Source organism: Strigops habroptila, chromosome 7 (assembly GCF_004027225.2).
Source record: "Strigops habroptila isolate Jane chromosome 7, bStrHab1.2.pri, whole genome shotgun sequence".
Taxonomy (NCBI): Eukaryota; Metazoa; Chordata; class Aves; order Psittaciformes; family Psittacidae; genus Strigops; species Strigops habroptila.
The window spans coordinates 28,243,994-28,263,212 of NC_044283.2; the positions used below are offsets into that span (position 1 = coordinate 28,243,994).

At 40.0% G+C, this 19,219-nt stretch overlaps 1 protein-coding gene across 2 annotated transcripts in view; it reads right to left on the minus strand.

Moving 5' to 3' along the window:
• Positions 1–19,219, minus strand: part of SCFD2 (sec1 family domain containing 2) — a 224,944-nt gene that overhangs the window by 181,007 nt on the left and 24,718 nt on the right. For both annotated transcript variants that reach the window (XR_003992210.1, XM_030491893.1), the window contains exon 3: positions 9,898–10,025. Coding sequence is in view for 1 of the 2 variants with exons in the window: in XM_030491893.1 (XP_030347753.1) it covers positions 9,898–10,025 (128 nt within the window). In the remaining variant the exon portion in view is untranslated. The remainder of the gene's footprint in view (positions 1–9,897; positions 10,026–19,219) is intronic.

The following is a 19,219-nucleotide window of genomic DNA, read 5'->3' on the forward strand; positions in this document are numbered from 1 at the left end:
TTACATTAGCAAAGAATACAAATAATGAAATTATATATTTGCAGAACTCCTGCAAGAGCAACACACTCCTGTTTTCTTATAAATTTTTAAGGATTATCTTCAACTCTAATCACAACCAGCCATGGAAGGAGACCTGGCCATAAGTTCATATGTAAGTGTTTGGGTTGACTGTCGAGAAAAAAAATTGACATCAACAAAAAAAGGAAAAAGACAGACAGACAGACTTTATCTGAAAAGTCTGGAGACATAGAAAGACTATTGTCACCTCATTCCCTTCTTAAAAGTAACAGCAAGGTTAGCCAAATAGTCCTGCATCCATGTGCCAACTACAATTTAATCAAAGACAACATACTACCGCCACATTTCTCTGTTTCACATCACTGTACAGGGTTCTGTGTTTCACTTCCATCTGCTAACTGTTTTATAGCAGCAAAGTACAAAGTAAATGAGGTACGAGACACAAATATGACATTCTTTACAGTTGTATTATGGCTAGAGCCATTACCCATCTTACACCACAAGAGACTATTTAGCATGCAGCAGGTTAATCACTGAACAAGAGACCGATGAGACAAAAGTACCTGTACAAAAACTTCGTAAACTAACTTAACCTAGAAACTATTATTTCTGCAAGAATATTAAGTCACAGAATAATAACAATAAAGAAAAAGACCAAAACCAAAACCCAAACCAAACCAACAAAAAAAACACACCACCAAACCTAAAAAATTCAGCAAGAGCTTAGGGTAAAACATGGTACTTGGTACTTCAGAACCAACTGAAGTCTTTCTTTAAACTTAAACTAAGTGTAAGTAGTCCCAGTATTACACTTCTTTTATAAGGTGAATTCCCATCATGTATAATGCAGTAGTCATCACACAAACAACAAAAAACTCAACAACCAAAAAAAAAATAAAACAACCCCAAAACCCACAAACCAGCCCACACCACTCATAACAAATCTGAACAACACCTGATTTCCTAAACAAGAACAGCAGAACGCTACTTACAGTCACCTGCAGGCAATACCTTCCTAACATATTGAAGGACAAATTTTGCCCCCAGATAAATTTCTTGCAATAGAGGAAGTACAGGATGCTCTACAAAACTTCTATTCTGAGTAGTTTCAGTTTTGGGTTAAAACATCTAACTTAAAACAGCTAATAAAATTGATTTAATTCTGTTATGAGTGCACTTCACATTATCCATCTCATTCTCCTCTAAATTAGGCATGTCTCCTTTAAGCAGATGACAGGACTTAACTCCGAGGACCACTTCCAAACCCATTCCCAATAGCTGTAGCTGTTGTTGCAGTAGGAGAACCCAGTGGGGCTGCAGGTTCCACACGATTATAATTCTTTTCATCTCTACAATTAAGATGAAGATTTGCTATTTCAAGGTACTTTTTTCAGATAGGGTGTGTAAATGACACTGATGTTCTATCATTGTTTTTTCCTCTCTTCTCAATAAGACAGATTTCAGAAAAAAAAAAAAGGCACTTTAAAGGTCAATTCGATCCTCTGCCATTAAAGACAAACAAACTGGTACACAAGTAACAGGTAGCTGCAAAGTGGTGTTTTCCCCAAGTCATTAAAGAACATAATCTACTGAAAGGCAATTTAAGGGAAGTGCTGCCTTTATCACTTCAGACTTTTCTTCTTCCTCATGAAATATACTGCATTGCTCCACAAGTTAAGAGTTCCTTCACTGTTAAACTCATTGGCATTAGATGGCCACAGTCTGTGTCTGAAGCCGGCACAGTACCTCTTTTTCAGTCCTCAAGCTCTTACTCAGGCAACACAAATGAAGTTAACAACAGTAAACTTGAGTAACTGCGCATAAGTTGTCCTCTCATTTTTATATATTTCCAGTGCTTGAGCAGAAGTCCAACAAGGAGGATTAAAATTTACTATTTGCTAGCATCATATTTCAACATTTGGGATACAGCAGTTTCCAGTTTCAACTCTTTTCAACTGCAGAAACAATAGCACTCACTAAGAACACATTTCATGGATGCCTGTAGGCACTAGCAAGCCTTTTGCCACTTCCAACATGCTGGTTTGCAGCAAAGTCCTTTGTTTTTAGCATTTATTTCAACTTTTTCTGTGTTTCTTTCATTTGCAGTAGACTTAATAGTGGATCTGTGACCTAAATCCCTCTAAAGTTCAGGACTAAATGTGTCTGTCAAATTGAACATGAATCAGACATATGTCTTTGCAGCAATGGGAACGAACCATAGGTGACATCTGCACAAATGCAGCCAGAAGGCAGAGGGAGGGAGTTGCAACTCTCCAGTAATTGTGAGACAGCATCAAGAATATGAAGTTTTGGGCTCTACAGTACAAGACACACTACAACAGATCCAGAGAAGGGTCACTACAATAGTTTAGGGGTCTAGAAAAAGTGATGCAAAAGTAATGGCTGAAGGAGATGGGTAAAAGGAGGGAGCGGAGCTACTTACTGTCTTCAAGGACATAACAAGTGATTACAGAGAAGACTGAATCAGACTTCTTATAGGTGCACAGTGAGGACAAGAAGCAATGGTCACACACTGCAGCAAGTGAAAAAAATATCAAGCTGTACCTAAAGGAAAACATTTTCTCCACAAGAGCAGTTTAGACTGGTGCAGGGGAGCCAGACAGGCAGTGGAGTTGCATCCTTGGATGTATTTAAAACACAGCTGAACTAGGTCCCACGTATCTACTCTAACTCTTAAGCTGTTCTTGGTTTGAACAGGGGGTTGGACTAGCTGACAATCTCCAGAGATCCCTTCCAACCCCAAATTATTCTCCAGTTCATCTATATTTGTTGATACCACTCATTCTGTGCTAAGCTGCAGACAGTCCTCAAAGAGGGCAAATTTCCTGCCAAGCCTTTTCAGTCAACTTCATATTACAGAATTCTTTCCCTGGGATGTACTCAATAACAAAGGATGCATAGCTGTGAGCCTTCTGGCAACTGCCTTATCTTCTTCATTACCACCAAGCTTCTGCCATGCTGTCACCTCCACACTAACAACCATTTCCAAGCCCAGTAAGCAATCCATTAATGTCTCTTTCCACTATACATGTTTCTTTCAACCTACATATGCTAGACTGAAAAAGAAGCGATGGAGGGTAAGTTGCAAAATATGAGCATGGACACCACACCTCACATAGTTCCAGTTATTCTAAGGCATGTTTTTTTCTCTTTCGAGCAATTGCTTTGTGCTCTCAGGGATGCTCCTCTGTGTATCAGCATTGAAAAAATGAACTGGCACTTTCCTGAATTCAGCATCCAACTTGAAAGAACAGTGATTAGTGCACAGATGGCTCCTTAGCTAGTAATGCTTCTAAGCAACACTACACACAAATGCAGTGTCACTTACTGATGAAAAACAAACTTCTGCTCCTGAACATCTCTCCACCTCAGCTATTTTGTCACACGTCCTGAAAAACAGGGAACTTTGTTGGCAGGAGTAGCAGTATCCTTCATCTTTTCTGTTACATCTAATGAGTTACAGAGATGACCTGAAAAGTTTAGTCACTTAAGAAAAACAGCAGAAGGCTACATATTCTTTGCACATCTGAAGCTTGGAGCAACATCTCTGTCCTAAACTGGCAAAACCTGATGACTATAAGCAGATGGGATCTATTTAGTTAGGTGAATACTCTCACCCTATTTAACGGTGTCGAAACCCTGAACCTCACCCTGGTGTAACACTGCAAGGTGAAACAGCCATGATATCAATTTCTTTCTACAGTTCTCAATATGGTAATAATTGTTCAGAAAGACCATCTTCATCAAGAGTTGTCAGGAAAGCCTAACCCCACTATACTCAAAGCGTGTTCCCCTTGGAATGCAAAGGCCCATACAGAAGCCCCCCAAAAAGAAATGTACCCAAACTTTCAGAAACTCTTCAAATTCTTCAAAAATATTTAGCACTCTGAGAAGCAAAAAGCCTTCCTGCCTCTGGGGTCGAGTGATGCAACAAAACATCTGCTGTATTAACCATCACTGAGATTGGGAACATTTACTTCAGGTCAAGACTACATTTTTAGTTGCACTACAGGGAGAAATCAGGAACTCAGTATTGCAACAGGCTGGAAAAAACAAATCCACTTGGCTAGATGGTCCCACACTGCAGGGCTTCTGTTACTTTTGATGAGACAAAGAACAGACTAACAACTCAGGAACCGCCTGCTCAGGATCCAGGCTGTGCAGTGGAAAGAGTGCAGGTCTGAGACAGGCAGTGTCCTGTCTCCTTGGAAAATGCCTTGAGAACATCAGTGAGCCCTTGGAGCAGTGCTGTGAGACCCAGCATCAGGAACTCAGGACTCTCAGGCTAAGCCAGGCCTATCCCAGTTGCACTGGTACAGGAAGCCTCCTGCTTCATGAGGATGCCTGGAGGGAGGTTTTGGCTGCTGCCTCACTGGTTCTGCAGCTTGCTCTCTCGAAGGGTTTGTAGACCACGTAAACAGGCAACAGAGAAATGCGTATTAAACAACACAAGAACCAGTCTACAATGTGATAACCTCTCTGCATAACAGGGCCCATAGTGCCTCCCAAGCCCAGCTTGGGACAGCTCGCACTAGACCATGTTGCCCAAGGTTCTCTCCAACCTGGCCTTGAACACTGGGCAGGGATGGAGCATTTACTACTTCTTTGGGCAACCTCTTCCAGTGCCTCACCACCCTCACTGTAAAGAACTTCTTCCTTATATCTAACCTAAACTTCCCCTGTTTAAGTTTAAACCCATTACCCCTTGTCCTATTACTACAGTCCCTAATGAAGAGTCCCTCCCCAGCATCCTTATAGGCCCCCTTCAGATACTGGAAGGCTGCTATGAGGTCTCCATGCAACCTTCTCTTCTCCAGGCTGAGCAGCCCCAACTTTCTCAGCCTGGCTTCACACGGGAGGTGCTCCAGCCCCCTGATCGTCCTCGTGGCCCTCCTCTGGATTTGCTCCAACAGCTCCATGTCCTTCTTATGTTGAGGACACAAGAACTGTACACAATACTCCAAGCAAGGTCTCAAGAGAGCACAGTAGAGGGGCAGGATCACCTCCTTCAGCCTGCTGGTCATGTTCCTTTTGATGCAGCCCAGGATACGGTTGGCTTTGTGGGCTGCAACAGTACTCTTCTAATTCAAAATGTTATTTCACATCTCCAAGCTAAAATTTCAGGATCTTCCCATTTCTACCCAAACAAACTTCAGAGTTCAATTCAACTCATGCAAACCAGCTTATCTAAAAAATTTACAGTACTCCTCTTTACTTCACAAAGCTCGAGGCTCTGCTAATTTTATGGTGAGCTAGATTTTTAAAACTGTATTTGTACAGTTCAAATATAAAGGAACCAAAAGGCTTTAATTCTTTTAATTAGGGCTCATGTAACAGCACACTGCACTTTGTTTCTGTTACTATACCAGTGTTTTGACTTTCATCAGTCTCCATGCCAGTAAAATGACACAATAAAGGAATTCAGACTTGATCAAGGTTTACTGTGCTCTTTTCAAACAGAAGAGCAATGGTGTTTCTAAAGCCACAAAAGAACATTTGTAGCAAAGTTTTTGCCACTGCCAAATACTATGCTAACAGCAAAGCTTTCCACAGGAGATTCATGGGCTGCCATGTTCAGAAAATGATTAAGATATGCATCAGACCTATGAAGAATGGAACAGGAAGTAGAGGAATGGAAAACCCAGCAACCTTTCCAGTGTAAGTCAAGCTGCTGCCTCAGAACAGAACTCCTTACAGTCACTTACTGTAAGATATGAGCAGAAGTAATCCCTTTCCAGTATTTACAATCTCACTTGAATTTAGCACAATGCTATAAATCTCACCAAAGAGCTATTCCGATGATCTCCTGGACTGTCTTCCAAAGAGCTTTTCAAAAGGAGACATAATTCTTTAAATAAAATACATGTATTTAAATGCCAGGATTTTTATTCCGCCAAAATAATTTACACCTACACATTAACACCTACACAAAGGGATATCTGACCAGAACTTGCTAAGTGTTTATCTTCCCCAGATATTTATCACCATTCACTTGGGTATCCAAAACAGAAATAAAACTCCCTCAAAGACAAAATGGTGCTAATGCATTTCTTAAAAAGTGTTGTTTGATGTTTTCCGTTGGTTTTATAAAGTGTGTATATATAGATATGGAGTATGTTTAATGTCTTTATTTAAATGGACATCTAGCAAAAGACAGCTCCACCTGTTTATATGCAAAAAACACATACTGTTTTGGGAAATGTATCTAGCTGAAAGGGTTAAGGCAAAACTTAGCTGTAACTATGTTAGTGACATGGTTTCAGTGTGTTTATATCATCCTGTAAAGCAGGGGCTCAATATCAGCACGTCCACAGCAAGAAATACCAAACAAATGCTACCCAAAAGTCAATACTGGCAGCATTACTGAACTCCACAGGAAATTACATCTTCAAAACCCATATACTCGGTTATGTATTTATGGATGGAACAGATTAAACAGTAAGTAAACCGGATGTAGCATGCATAAGGCCTTTATGCTGGCTGGAATTCTGCACAGTGCTCTGCCTGCCTTCTCCAGGACTCACCTCAGAAAATCAAATAGGCTACATAGCTATACAGCTCAGGTTTTGTTCTGTAAGGAAAGGGCAAAGTAGCTCCACAGTTCTGTGTTCCAGTTGGTTTTATGGACCATCACTCGGCACTTTGTCTCCCTCTGTGATGTGGTTTCCTAAGCCTTGCAATTCTTATTTAAAAAAGAAACAGGATTTTAAAATGCTAGCAAGGGACAGTTCTAGACAGCTTAGTAGCCTGTGTGACTCGCTGAAGTTTGTAACAACACACAATTCGTTCACTCACAAAAAGAAATGGCAGATAAAATATGCACTTTCCCAGGACATAAATGGAAGAAGAAGAAGGAAAAAAGTAAAATCTTCCTTGCAGATGGCACATGACCACTTAATGGCCCACCTGAAAACCTGAGGAGACAGTGACAAAAGAAAGAGAGAATCCTGCTGTATTTACAAATGTGATGGAGATGATCTTAAATTTGAAACTGGGCTTGGTCCAAGAGTTGATCCACCAAAACTTCCACCCAAATGCTGCTAGCTTATCTTCAGCCATGTTCTTTCTACACTCATCCCTTCTGAAACAGTGAACAGGCCTTCCAGACATCCCCACTACCACTTTCCTTGATACAACTAACAAAATGAATATGCAAATCCTTCTCCTCCTTCCTCAGAACTCCTTTCCTCTCTCCGCTCCTGCCGATTTCAGCAGGAGAAGATGGAGTTCCCAGTGGCCTGCAGACATTTGGGGGTGCTGGGGAGATGACACGTCCTCTTCTACAGTTCTTTTACTCTCCTTCCCTCTCGGGAGGAGGACGACGACACATTCAGAAGATATCAGAAAGCAAAAGCTTGATCTGTGGGGCCTCCCATAACTGTCAGTTTCACATAGCCAGGCAGAGGAAGAGTAAAGCCAGTGTCAGACACATGGCTTGCAGGGGAAGTGTGGGCAAGCACACGCACACCTCAGAGTAATAAGCAGCCTTTCACAGCCCAGAAAAGACCAGAATTTATTTTCCTTGCACCAAAAATACAGAAACAGGATGGGATCAAGTTTCTTATGGCTGCATAGGGTCCCATGCTGCCAGCGTCACACGTGATGCAGTTTTTCAGGCAGGTGGCCACTGCAGGAGGGCGCAGCTATACCAAATGGAATTCAAAGCTTTGCTTTCAAATGTAATTCACTCCTTATTTCCAGGGGGAAAAAAGGCAAAAACATAGTAGTATGGAAAATACTCTTACCATCTGACACAGCTGGTCTTAGTAAAGAGAGTGAGAGGCAACTTTCATGCTAGAAAAACTCTCTGACATTTAATATTAGGGCCATAAAAAAAACTCGGAAAATACCCTAAGTGTTGGGAAAACAAGTGTGCAATCCGCCACGATCTTCCGATACATTCAAATCTAAGCACAAAGCAGAGTGAAAGCATTTCCCTTCTCTCCAGCCGGTGTTGCCTCATATCACAGCTGCAGTGGAAGGAGCCTTTTAACTAAACACAGCAATCACGACCAGAACAGGCCACTAGAATTTTTCCTTCTCAGCAAAACCAGCAATTGATAACGCAATTTCCAGCTTCCCTACAGAGAACTAAGATGTTCTGTAGCAGGATGAACAAGGAATGAATGCTATAAAGATGCACATCTGTTCTAGAAAGTCATTAATAAACGTGTCATTGGACAATGTGACATCTGGCTGTGAGCTTCAGGTTTTCTGCATTTATGCTCAGTAAGAAGTTTTTCTTTTGGCGACTGTAGTGACCTGCTTTCATTGTTTCAATTTTTTTCCCTGTTTATCATTTATAAGACTGCTTCGAATTTTGTTTCACCCTTTGAAATTCAAGTACAAAGTTAACAACTGATTATGATTCGAGTGCAAGATAAATATACAATTCACAAAATAAATAACAAAGTTCCATAAACATCAGCAAATTACAGCTACACTTCAACAGAAAAAGAAGTCAGAAATCTGTTTCACCATCAACTCTTAAATGTTTCTATGGAGCACTATATTGGCCCATGTGTGCCAGACATTTAGGCTGCCATGAGTAAGTGTCAAGTTATTGCAGCCTTAACTGAATACTATGGGAAGGGGACACAGAGGAAAGGGTGGCTGATCTAATCATTCACACAAAGCAGCAAAGGTGGTAGACAGATTGTCATCTCTCTATGGAGATGGAAAGTAAATACTTTAAAAACAAAGCTGAATTTCAAAACCATTTGATCAATCAAAATAATTTTTAACGCATATGTAACAGAAAAACAGTGGGGGCTTCTTCATGTTATGGTGAATGCTCACACACGTTATCAGTGAAAGCTTAAACAAGATTTTATCTGGTTAAAAGATACCTCCTTCGGACAAATTTGTAATAGCCCTCTCACAGCTGCTCCTTTTCCACTTCTTTAAAACAGCTTACAGCATTACTGTTGCAGCAATCTAGTATTTCTGATTAATAATCTACTAAATGCATGCTCTAGCTATTCGTAAATACCATACAATATAGGAAATGTTATAGTTATTAAGAGTTCATGAGTTGGCTGAACATCTAATTCTTCTACAATATCTTGGCAGTTTACTCCGGAGTCCCAGATAAAAGCGTATTACTTTTATCCCATGAGGACCTTTCTTACTGAAAAGTTCAGCATAAAATAATCTTAGAGTGCATAAAATGCAAAAAATTATTGCAGTATAGAGCAATACTAGTTTTTATAAGCCTAACATACCAATTCCTACCTTTTACTAAGTATGGTGTATAGTGAGAATGAGGTTCTGAAAAAAAGCTATTGAAAGTCATGATGCTACAATCTGTATCTCTAACATTTTTAAGAATTCAGGTTTAGAGTGCCCAGTCATGGTTTTTGGCTTAAAATCTCTTGAGCCAGGCAGCCTCACTTCACACACATCTCACAACCTGTGTAATGTGATCACTACCTGTATAATGTAATCATATGCCAGATCTGCTCAACCTCCACCAGATCAGCTGCCATTTTCAATGTCTGCTTTCAGGACACAAATCCTGCTGACATTTCAAGAATATCCAGTCTCCTGTGCTTGGAATAAAGATAAGCAGCACTGGTAACCATTTGCATGCCTTTAAACCCCTCCTTCATAGAACTCCATTGCTTCACCACTGCTCTCTATCTGTTTAAGGTTGTGGTATTTAAAATAAAATAACTGCCTCTCACATATCAGAAAGATCCTATGACAGCCACGATGTTCATCTGAAATCTGTTGACAAAGATGGGGATGAACCAAGGATGGGGTGAGTTTTCCCCGAGAGGGTGAAGTGCAAGAAGAGGAGATGACATAATCTTTCACACTGCCACTTTGCCAGGAAGGGTATGTTACATTACTCACCCATGCTCATCTTAATAGGTAAATTTTCTCTGCTCACAGCCTCCACAAGGTGTCTCCTAGCCTCCATCACAGCTTCCTTTTGTTTGAGATTCATGAAAGACTCCCAGAGAGCTTTAGCAGCTGGATCACTATAAGAAAATGACAGGGTTACACTAAACATTGCTTGAATAATGGAGTAAGCTTGAGACAACATTTATATTTTTTAAGATGAGTGCTTCTACTTAGTAACTCCTCTGAGGTGGGCAGAATACAAGCAAAAATAAAGGGATATAAAAGCTTGATTTTTCCTAGCGGAATACTTGCTACAGTTTTAAAGAATAAAATCTAGAATTTTTTGCTACCAATTACAAAGCATTAGAATTCACGTATAAAGCAGCATGTCAGCCTCAAAGCAACCACTACTGTTCAACCATGGGAATATCAAAAACAGTCCGAACTTCTTCTGTTACCAGAAAACTATAGAAAGGATGGGCTATAACTTCCCCACAATAGTTTAAATCTCCAAACCAATACTACTCTCCAATTGAAAGTGGCCCTGAGGATAAAGAGTTGGGGGTGTTGGTCGATGAAAAGCAGAACATGACCCAGCAATGTGTGCTTGCAGCCTAAAGAGCCAACCGTATGCTGGGCTGCATCAAAAAGAGTGTGGCAAGCACGCTGAGGGCAGTGACTCCCTCCCTCTACTCCTCTCTCGTGAGACCTCACCTGAAGTACTGCATCCAGCTCTGGGGCCCCGAACACAAAAGGGACATGGAGCTGTTGGAGTGAGCCCAGAGGAGGCCACGAAGATGATCAGAGGGCTGAAGCATCTCTCCTATGAAGACAGGCTGAGAGTTGGGGCTGTTCAGCCTGGAGAAGAGAAGGCTCTGGAGAGACCTTCGAGCGGCTTCCAGTATCTAAAGGGGGCCTACGAGAAAGCCAGAGAGGGACTTTTTATATGGTCAGGTAGAGATAGGACAAGGGAATGGCTTTAAACTGACAGAGGCTAGATTCAGATTAGATATCAGGAAGAAATTCTTTACTGTGAGGGTGGTGAGACACTGAACAGGTTGCCCAGAGAAGTTGTGCAATACTTTGAGGGATAGCGCATCAAGGCCAGGTTGGATGGGGCTATGAGCAACCTGGTCTAGTGGAAGGTGTCCCTGCCTGTGGCGGGGGATTTAGAACTAGATGATCTTTAACATCCCTTCGAGCCCAAACCATTCTGTGATTGTGATTCCAACACTGAAGGCTGTTGACATGATCTGATGAACTACCATCACTTTGGGTTTCATGGATTCTCCTTATATGAAAAGAATAATCCATTGCAGAATGTAACTGTCCTTATAGTTTCTGTATTTACAGATTTTGTTTTTGTTGTTGCTGTTGCTAAGCTTAAATTAGGAATTTGTGTGGCTCATATGCAGTCAGTTCCCCGTCAGTCTTCTCTATCCTTCAGGACACTGCATTTGTTGCTGTTGACAATGCATTTTGTGTTTTCTCGGGGGTGGAATTGGGGAAGGGAGGAAAACTCACCTGGGGCTAAAGCCACATATTGGGATTAATTGTATTGGGCTTTGGGTTTGGTTGGTTTTGGGTTTTGTTTTGGTTTTTTTCCTTTATTTTCTTTTTTAATGAAAAGCTTTCCCTTTGTTTTTTTCCTCAGGAGACACTTAACTCCTAAATACATTTTTATGTCATTTACAACATACTTATAAACATGCCAAAACAAGCTTTGTTTCACAGAAAATAAAAACCCCCAACAATTCATTTGATACCTGTTACAGAGCAGCTGTGCTTATGCTCTGCTGCAACAAGAGGGCTGTATTTAGCAATCTGTGCTATCTCCCAAACCAGGTAAGAGGATGGCCAAGCTCCACTCCTGTCATCCCAGGAACCCACATCCTCTGTGCTAAAGCCTGAGTGGGTGGAAGGACTGTGGGAAGAAGGCTGAGTTACTCTTCTTCTGAACAAACCACAAATGAATAGGAAGAGCAAATTGCATTCTATTGCCATCGCTCCATGAGAGGAAACAATCAGACGACCTGACACAGTCTTTCCATTTCTCTTTCACATAGTGCAACTCAATCAGTAAGGAAGGCAGAAGGCAGAGCATTCCTAAGCAGCCAGGGCACCTGCAGCAGCTCCCTCTACTCCATCACAAAGAGGGATCTGAGCACTGATGCTGTGCGCTGTTCAGAGGCAGCAGCTCCAAGGGGATCCCTCGCAAGAAAAAGCATGCCTATTTATATTGTACAATACTGCAAGAAATATGAAAGAGATTTCTAAAGCAACGAGATGCTTCAACACAATCTTCCTTATAATGGAACCCTGGGTATGCTATTTTTACAGGCTATCTACTCAATTATTATGACTCCATCCTACCCACCCATCATCACTTTCAAAGGAAGCCTATTGATCCTGCTCACATCACATTCGGAGGGCATGCCTAAATGACATTTACAGTCATACCCACGGTGTGGGTTACAAGATGCCACAGCTCTGCCCGCTAACTGATCCCTTCCTGAACATGCAGTTTCAAATATGAATCTATAGAGATCAGGAATCAGGCCTCAACTGGCAGGAAGCTAGTTTTAAAAAGACTCTTTTTTTTCTATTTCAAAGAAAAGTCAAGTGTCTGTTTCTAAGATTTTAACCTGTTCTCATTTTCCCAGTGTTCTTCCACCACCGTAAGGACAAGCAGAGTGTCTCACATAAACACAGGCACCAGGAGCTAAGATTTTTAAAACAAAGGAAAACAAACAACATAAGGAAGCTGAAACAAGTCTCCCAAATTTTGCATAGGCTTTTGTAGTCTCATCTTTCTTACTTCTATATTTCATAAAGATACTTAGCAAATAGTGAAGTGTGGAAAATTCGTCCCAAAAGCACCTACAGACCTCAGTAAAAGTCAGAATGTAGATGATAAGGTTGCACCATTTTTCTACCTGTTGTCCTTGCTTGCTGCTCCCCCTTTCCACACCATGTGTTGATCACCTCTGTCGATTTAGACTGCAAGGTCTTTGAAAGCAACATATACTGTATTTGTATAACCACTACTACAAGTCCCTGTTTCAGCTCCTACTTCTACTTGCTACTAGTTTAAACAAAAACCATCAAAAATGAGACTAATTATTTTAAACAAACAAACAAAAAAGTAAGAATGCGTCATACTAATACACGAAAAAGAAAAAACACATGGCAGGGAGAGAGGTTTGCTTTTTGCCTTGTAAACCCTTTTTTCCTCCTTTTGCCACAGTAGGTTTTCTTTAATCCCAGGGACCTAAATTGGCACAATCCCCAAGGGCTGCTTTAACACACCAAAAATAGTAAGAAGCAAAACAATTGTGGTACAGCCTAAAAGCAGATGGGGGTCAACCACACTCCTGTATGCTTGGATCTCTGTAACCCACTGAGTTTCTGAAGACATCTTTTCTTCCCACTGCTTTGCAGAATACCCAGTGCTTTAGGTAACGTATAGAGAGCAATATCTAAACAAGATGAGTTCAATATATATTAATAGCTCCCATACCTAGCCAACTGACTAGGTCAACCCACAGAAAACAAAATTTCCTATGCTCAGCTGGTTTTTAATATAATAGGAAAAAAGCAACAAAAGTACTTGTATGCTTTCTGCTGAGAACACTTTTCCCACTCCCCCTCTATCACACTTTCAGAGAACAGCTTTTGCTTTGAACAACTGCCCATTCTTTAACTTTGTCAATGACAAGACAGGAACGGCTGCTGGGAATAAGTCAGTGAGACACAGTACAGTGCTACCTCTTGCCTGATCTGAGAAGTTACCACAACATTTTCCTTTTAGAGATTCCTAACACTCAGAAAAAATATTATCTTATCTTCCCCTTTTGGTGAGATATTTGTCTGTGACTGCCTTCCAGCTCTTGCCATGGTGCCTTTCCCCTCCTCTTTTTCCCATCTGCAGTTCCTCTGATTTGGTCTAAATGCCCTAATCCAATGACACTGGTGCTGTAATCAGTGATTTGTACGGGATCCTGTACCCCAATTCACATTTATCCTTCCTCTTGCATTCCTTGACTTCCCAAGGATTGTTTATTGATTTTACACACTATCTAGTGAACCACTGCACTCTTAAAGTAGTTCTATGAAACTAAGGACATTTAAAAAAAAAAATAAAATGATGCATTACGAGACCTCTAAAGATATTGTTGGAATCATTATTCTGCAAGGAAAAAAAATAATTCTTCACAGTTACACTACAATAAAATCAGGAACTTTAAAACACCCTTCAAAATAAATGTCACAACAATAGGTAAATATTACAATGCACTTGTCTCTGCATATCTATTGCAAAATGTTTTGCAGGGCATGGCAAGCCTGACAAAGAGAACAGAGCACTTTGAATCAACCATCCATCTCAGAAACAGAATAAAATACAAACAAGCATAGCAGTTATCTGGTAGACAAATTAGAAGTCTATTAAACAAAAACATTACGTTATGTCCAGAGATAAAGCTTTGAAAAGCCCTGTTAGACACAGCTATTTGATATACATAAGGAAAGGTTTTTGACAGACATCTGATAATTGCAAATTTCTTCCTTTCCCTCACACATTAATGTTACATTTTTCTAAATGAGCCATTCTTTGCTCCAAAACTAACTAGAATTCAACTGCATACAATTTGGACTTTAAAACAACAACAAAGTGTTTATAAAGGAAGAGCAGAAAATCTAGACACCCAAAAGATGTAGCTTCCCTACTTCTCGTTATTTGCATTCCAATTTTCAAAGCTGAATTGTGAAGACATAGGGGAAAATGACCAAATCATCAGGCCCATAATCCATACAAACCCTAAAATGAGACATCAGATGGCAAAAGTGCCAGGAAAGAGATGCTGACGAGAAGCAGGTCAAAAAGACTGGGATGTTCTGTGCTGACCAAAGATAGCTGTGGGCAGTTAAACGCAGCTCTGATTTGCAGTGTCCAGAGGCTTGCTTTAATTAAAGACAGGAGAAATGGAAAAATAAAAATCTAGAATAGAACAAGTTAGCTGTGAAGTGGCTAATGAGCTGGCTTCCCACATTTACAATGCCCAAAGGAAAGACTGCTCAATGAAATCTAATGTTCACTGGTAGCAATATGCCAGGGTGAAAAAGCCAAAGCCTTGAGCAGAAAAAAGTGTGCAGTCTGGTAAGCAACTCTTTTGACGGTGTGCTAGCTTCGGCAACATTTACTGTGGGGGAACTTGTTCTAACTCCCATGGCACCCCTTTTCAGCTGTGGCAACATGCTCTGTGTGGGACTATGCATTGAGTCAGATAGGAAAAAGTTGATAATTTTTAAACACAGCTCAGACCCCTGAACTAATTTGCCTGATCTAGACATCTACAGGTTGATAATCAAATGCCTAATCTTGCATCAGTTAAAACAATTGTAACTTATTCTCTTGATCTGGTCTTGTTCAATCCTGCAAGGATAATACCACCAAGGTTATCCAACAGGTAGAAAGCCCCCCTATCTGTAGACGTCTAATTGTCTGTAGGCTTAGTCTCAAAGCTACTCATTTGGAACACATCTGAGGAGAATATAGGAGGTTGGTGGCACTGAGTTATGCTATTACCAAGCTGGAAGTAGCAGTCTGAAAACAGGTGATATCAAGCGCTAGTCAATGGAGAACAAACTCTTGGAGCAGCTGCAAACCTAAATGCAAACACAGAAACCTGGGGACACTTATTACCCTGGAGTGGGGGGATGTCCAATTTACAACATCACAATTTTAGACTTGGCTGAAATGATATGCCTCTTGCTTCACACTACCAGTACGGAAAGATATTTGCTTCCCTTATTGCTCCAGGTCTTGTCCAGTACTGATAAATTATTAAAATCTGGTCTTCCAGGTCACTAATGCAAGAGCAAAAGTTCAAGAAGCAATAAGCCCATACTAGAAAATACGTCTACTCAACAACTAAATGTTCCTTCCACATTTACAATTACATTTTCAGATCTACCAACAGGTCATTCTTAACATCCTTCATATTTATAATATTAGTTTGGCAGTGTATTTCTTCAATCAGCATTAAGCAAATGAAAATAAGTCAAACACTCTTGTCCAAGGAACATAGCATAATTACCAAAATTATGCCACAAAATCAGCCACATCTGTAGTCTCTGGCAAGCTATTGTAAATTATTTTAATGTGATCTAATTTCCAGTCAAGGAGGATAAAATTGACATGTACATTCTCTATTACTGGATTTTTGCCCAGACTGCTTTTTCTTTCAGTTACATGCAACCCTTGCTGTGTCCCCAGGCTTACTGAAAAACACGGCCAGAGTCTCTCTCATAATTTGTCAAAGGCCAAATCTACACCCAGTTTCTTTCCCAGATCTTCTATAGCTCAAATCAAGAAAGAAAAAACATGACTTTGTACAGTTTTGTTTTGGTTTTAAACTGCTTGGGTCAGGTGAAAGCACAGCTTACATCAGAAACAGCAAGTAAACAGATGGAGGACATCATACAAGCAACATGTTAAGGAAGGAAGAGTAAGCAAATGTGGTTATTTCTACATTTGGCAAAGGACACGGGATTTCAAAGAGCAACTCACTGGCATGAGCTCTGAATAAATGACAGAAAACAACAGTGAGTGGGCTTCAAAAATTAACCAGCTGAAATGACAGCATTTCAGCATAACAAAGCAGTCATGTTTGTACTTTTATAGATTAAAAAAAAAAAAAAAACAGAAGGAAAATTGTGATAGTCTCAACACGAGACGTATCAGCAAAACTTTCACCTTATGTCTATACAGCTTTACAGCTCAACTGTGCCTGTATTTTTTCACAAGAGGAAGGGAGGAGGGGAAAAATTCAGTAAAGATTAAATTAGAGCTTCATTAATACCAAAAAGCTGCCCAAAAGTGAGCAACTGCTAAAAATAAGTAAGTGTGCTGCCAACATATCCTCTGCAATAACACACATTCATTTAAAAATGACTCAACATCCACACTAACTGCACAGCACTTAAAAAAACAACACCAGGATTGTTAGAAGAATGTTACTACGAAGGACAAATCCATTGCTGGCAATATGTCATTGGAATAGCGATAAACCAAAGAGAAGCACAAGCCTGCGATAAGACACAATGATCTGGCTACAAGCCTGGAGTAAGGGGCACATATCAAGAGACATCCTTTCTCCTGCACCAATTGCCCTGCTGTTTCAGAGAGAGCGGAGGCTGTGCCAAGGCTACGCCGGATATACTGCACATTCCTGGGGACACGTGCCAGCCGGACAACACGGGGGGGATGGTGACAACCAAGCCTGTGACTGCACCCCACTCCATGCACAACAGCCCCCACTGGGTAGAACCAACATCTCCTCAGAACAGCCTCTGCTCCGTCCTGCAGGGACACTGTGGGGAATGCCGTGGGGATGAGAAGAGCTGACCTCTGCACCGCTCTGCTGCCTGGACACAGCTGGGCTCAGAGAAAGAAGCTGTTCTTCATTTCACTCTTCTGAAAGGAACCAAATGGCTCTAATTTATCAAAAAATCATCTTCATAGAAACAGCTATCAGTATTTCCAGGGCTTCGGTCTTCCAGCCTTGCTGCGTATTTGTGCGCATCCCCAATGCAACACGTTGATGGGCTAGCCAACATGTGTTCAACTGAAGATGCAGTAATACTTATTCAAAGAAAAAAACCCACCAAAACCCCAAAATGCTTATTTTCAGATAAATGTAAATTGCATATCCCCAGACGGGACTAACACTTCTTATTTCTAAAACTAAAATGACAACCTTTTGAAGTTTTAAAATGTCTTTTAGCAGAGGACTGTAATTCTGCTGTTGGACATTTTATGTCGTTGGCAAATCTGCCCAGCCTAATTAAGTGTGCCTCATAAACAGCAGAAACTTGAACTACTTTCCTGTTCATCCTAACCTTAGGGGGGAAAAAAAAAAAAAGGTAAACAGAAAGCTAACATCACCTTGGTACTGTGCTTGCAGAAGAGTGCAGAAGGAGCATCAGATATTACCATCCTCACCATAGATGAGTAAAAATACTGCAGCGTTTAATCTTATTCTCACATCCTCACTTAGATATGTGTTAAAACCCCCTCCATGTGTTGGGTTTTAAGATTAGAACATGTAAATGGTACCTTAAAAAAAAAAAAAAAAAATCTGAGAGCCAACATTAAAGAACATAAATGTGTTCCTGAACAATTTAATGGTTATTTCCCAGTTTCACTGCAAGCCCTCAAGCCACTCAGTGGGTGTAATCTGCTCTAGACTCAACTGTGGCTGTGCACTTTGGCACCAAGTCAAAACAGAGACGTTATTGTTTGATTTATACGCCAAGAGCCTCTTAGATAAAGGGCTAATGGCAGGCTGATAGCTTCAGCCTTTGCATGTGGTGTTTATACAGACCCTTCTTTCCTCTCCCTCCCTTCTGTGTATACTCCAGGAAGGCTGTGTCACATCAAGATCAAGCTAATTAATTAACTCAGACTAGCATAATTTGATTGATAAAACAATTGATTCATTAAAGGTCATGGGGAGTGCTATGAAAACACCAACTTTTCTGATTTAACAATGCACAGAGTTTTGAGATTTGCACTTTTCTACTCTGCAAACAGCAATTTTAAAGCAATAATCACAGTACAAGAATTGATGGAAGAAGCTATGAGAAATTAACCTGTCAATTAAGTGACTGCAAAGTTCAGAAGGTATTTCAGTACTTCATGAGATACTTGAGCAAAATATAAATCAAGTGCTGCAACAGGGTCACATGAGAGAATTTTCTATATAGTTAGCTCTGTAAAGTGTTGAAATTTCCCAAAAAGATATACTTTACTATTTATTATGTCCAAACTAGGAGTGTTTTCTAGTATATAAATGCTTTGTATTGTTTAAAATACTCCTAATGGGAACATAGTCCTATAGACAAACTTATTATTTATTAGATGTTTGCTAACTTCATTATCAAATTATACAATTAGATTAGCTTTCTGCAAGACACAAGCAGCACAAATTTTTAATAAAAAATATATTAAATATAATATATTTAATATATTAAATATAATATATTAATATATTATATTAATATAATATTAATATATTAAATTAATATAATATATTAATATAATATATTAAATATAATATATTTAATATATTAAATATAATAAAAAGTATATTAAATATACAGAAAATAAAATCATTAAAACTAGACTAGACTCTTAACAGCCTTTTGCCACCAATTTATTTTAAAACACTTAAACAGCAGACAGATAAAGCAGAAGCTGCCAAGCATTTTAAAAACAGATCTGAGATAATATTCAATGTGTTGCAAATCAGCTTGCAGCCAGCAAAGC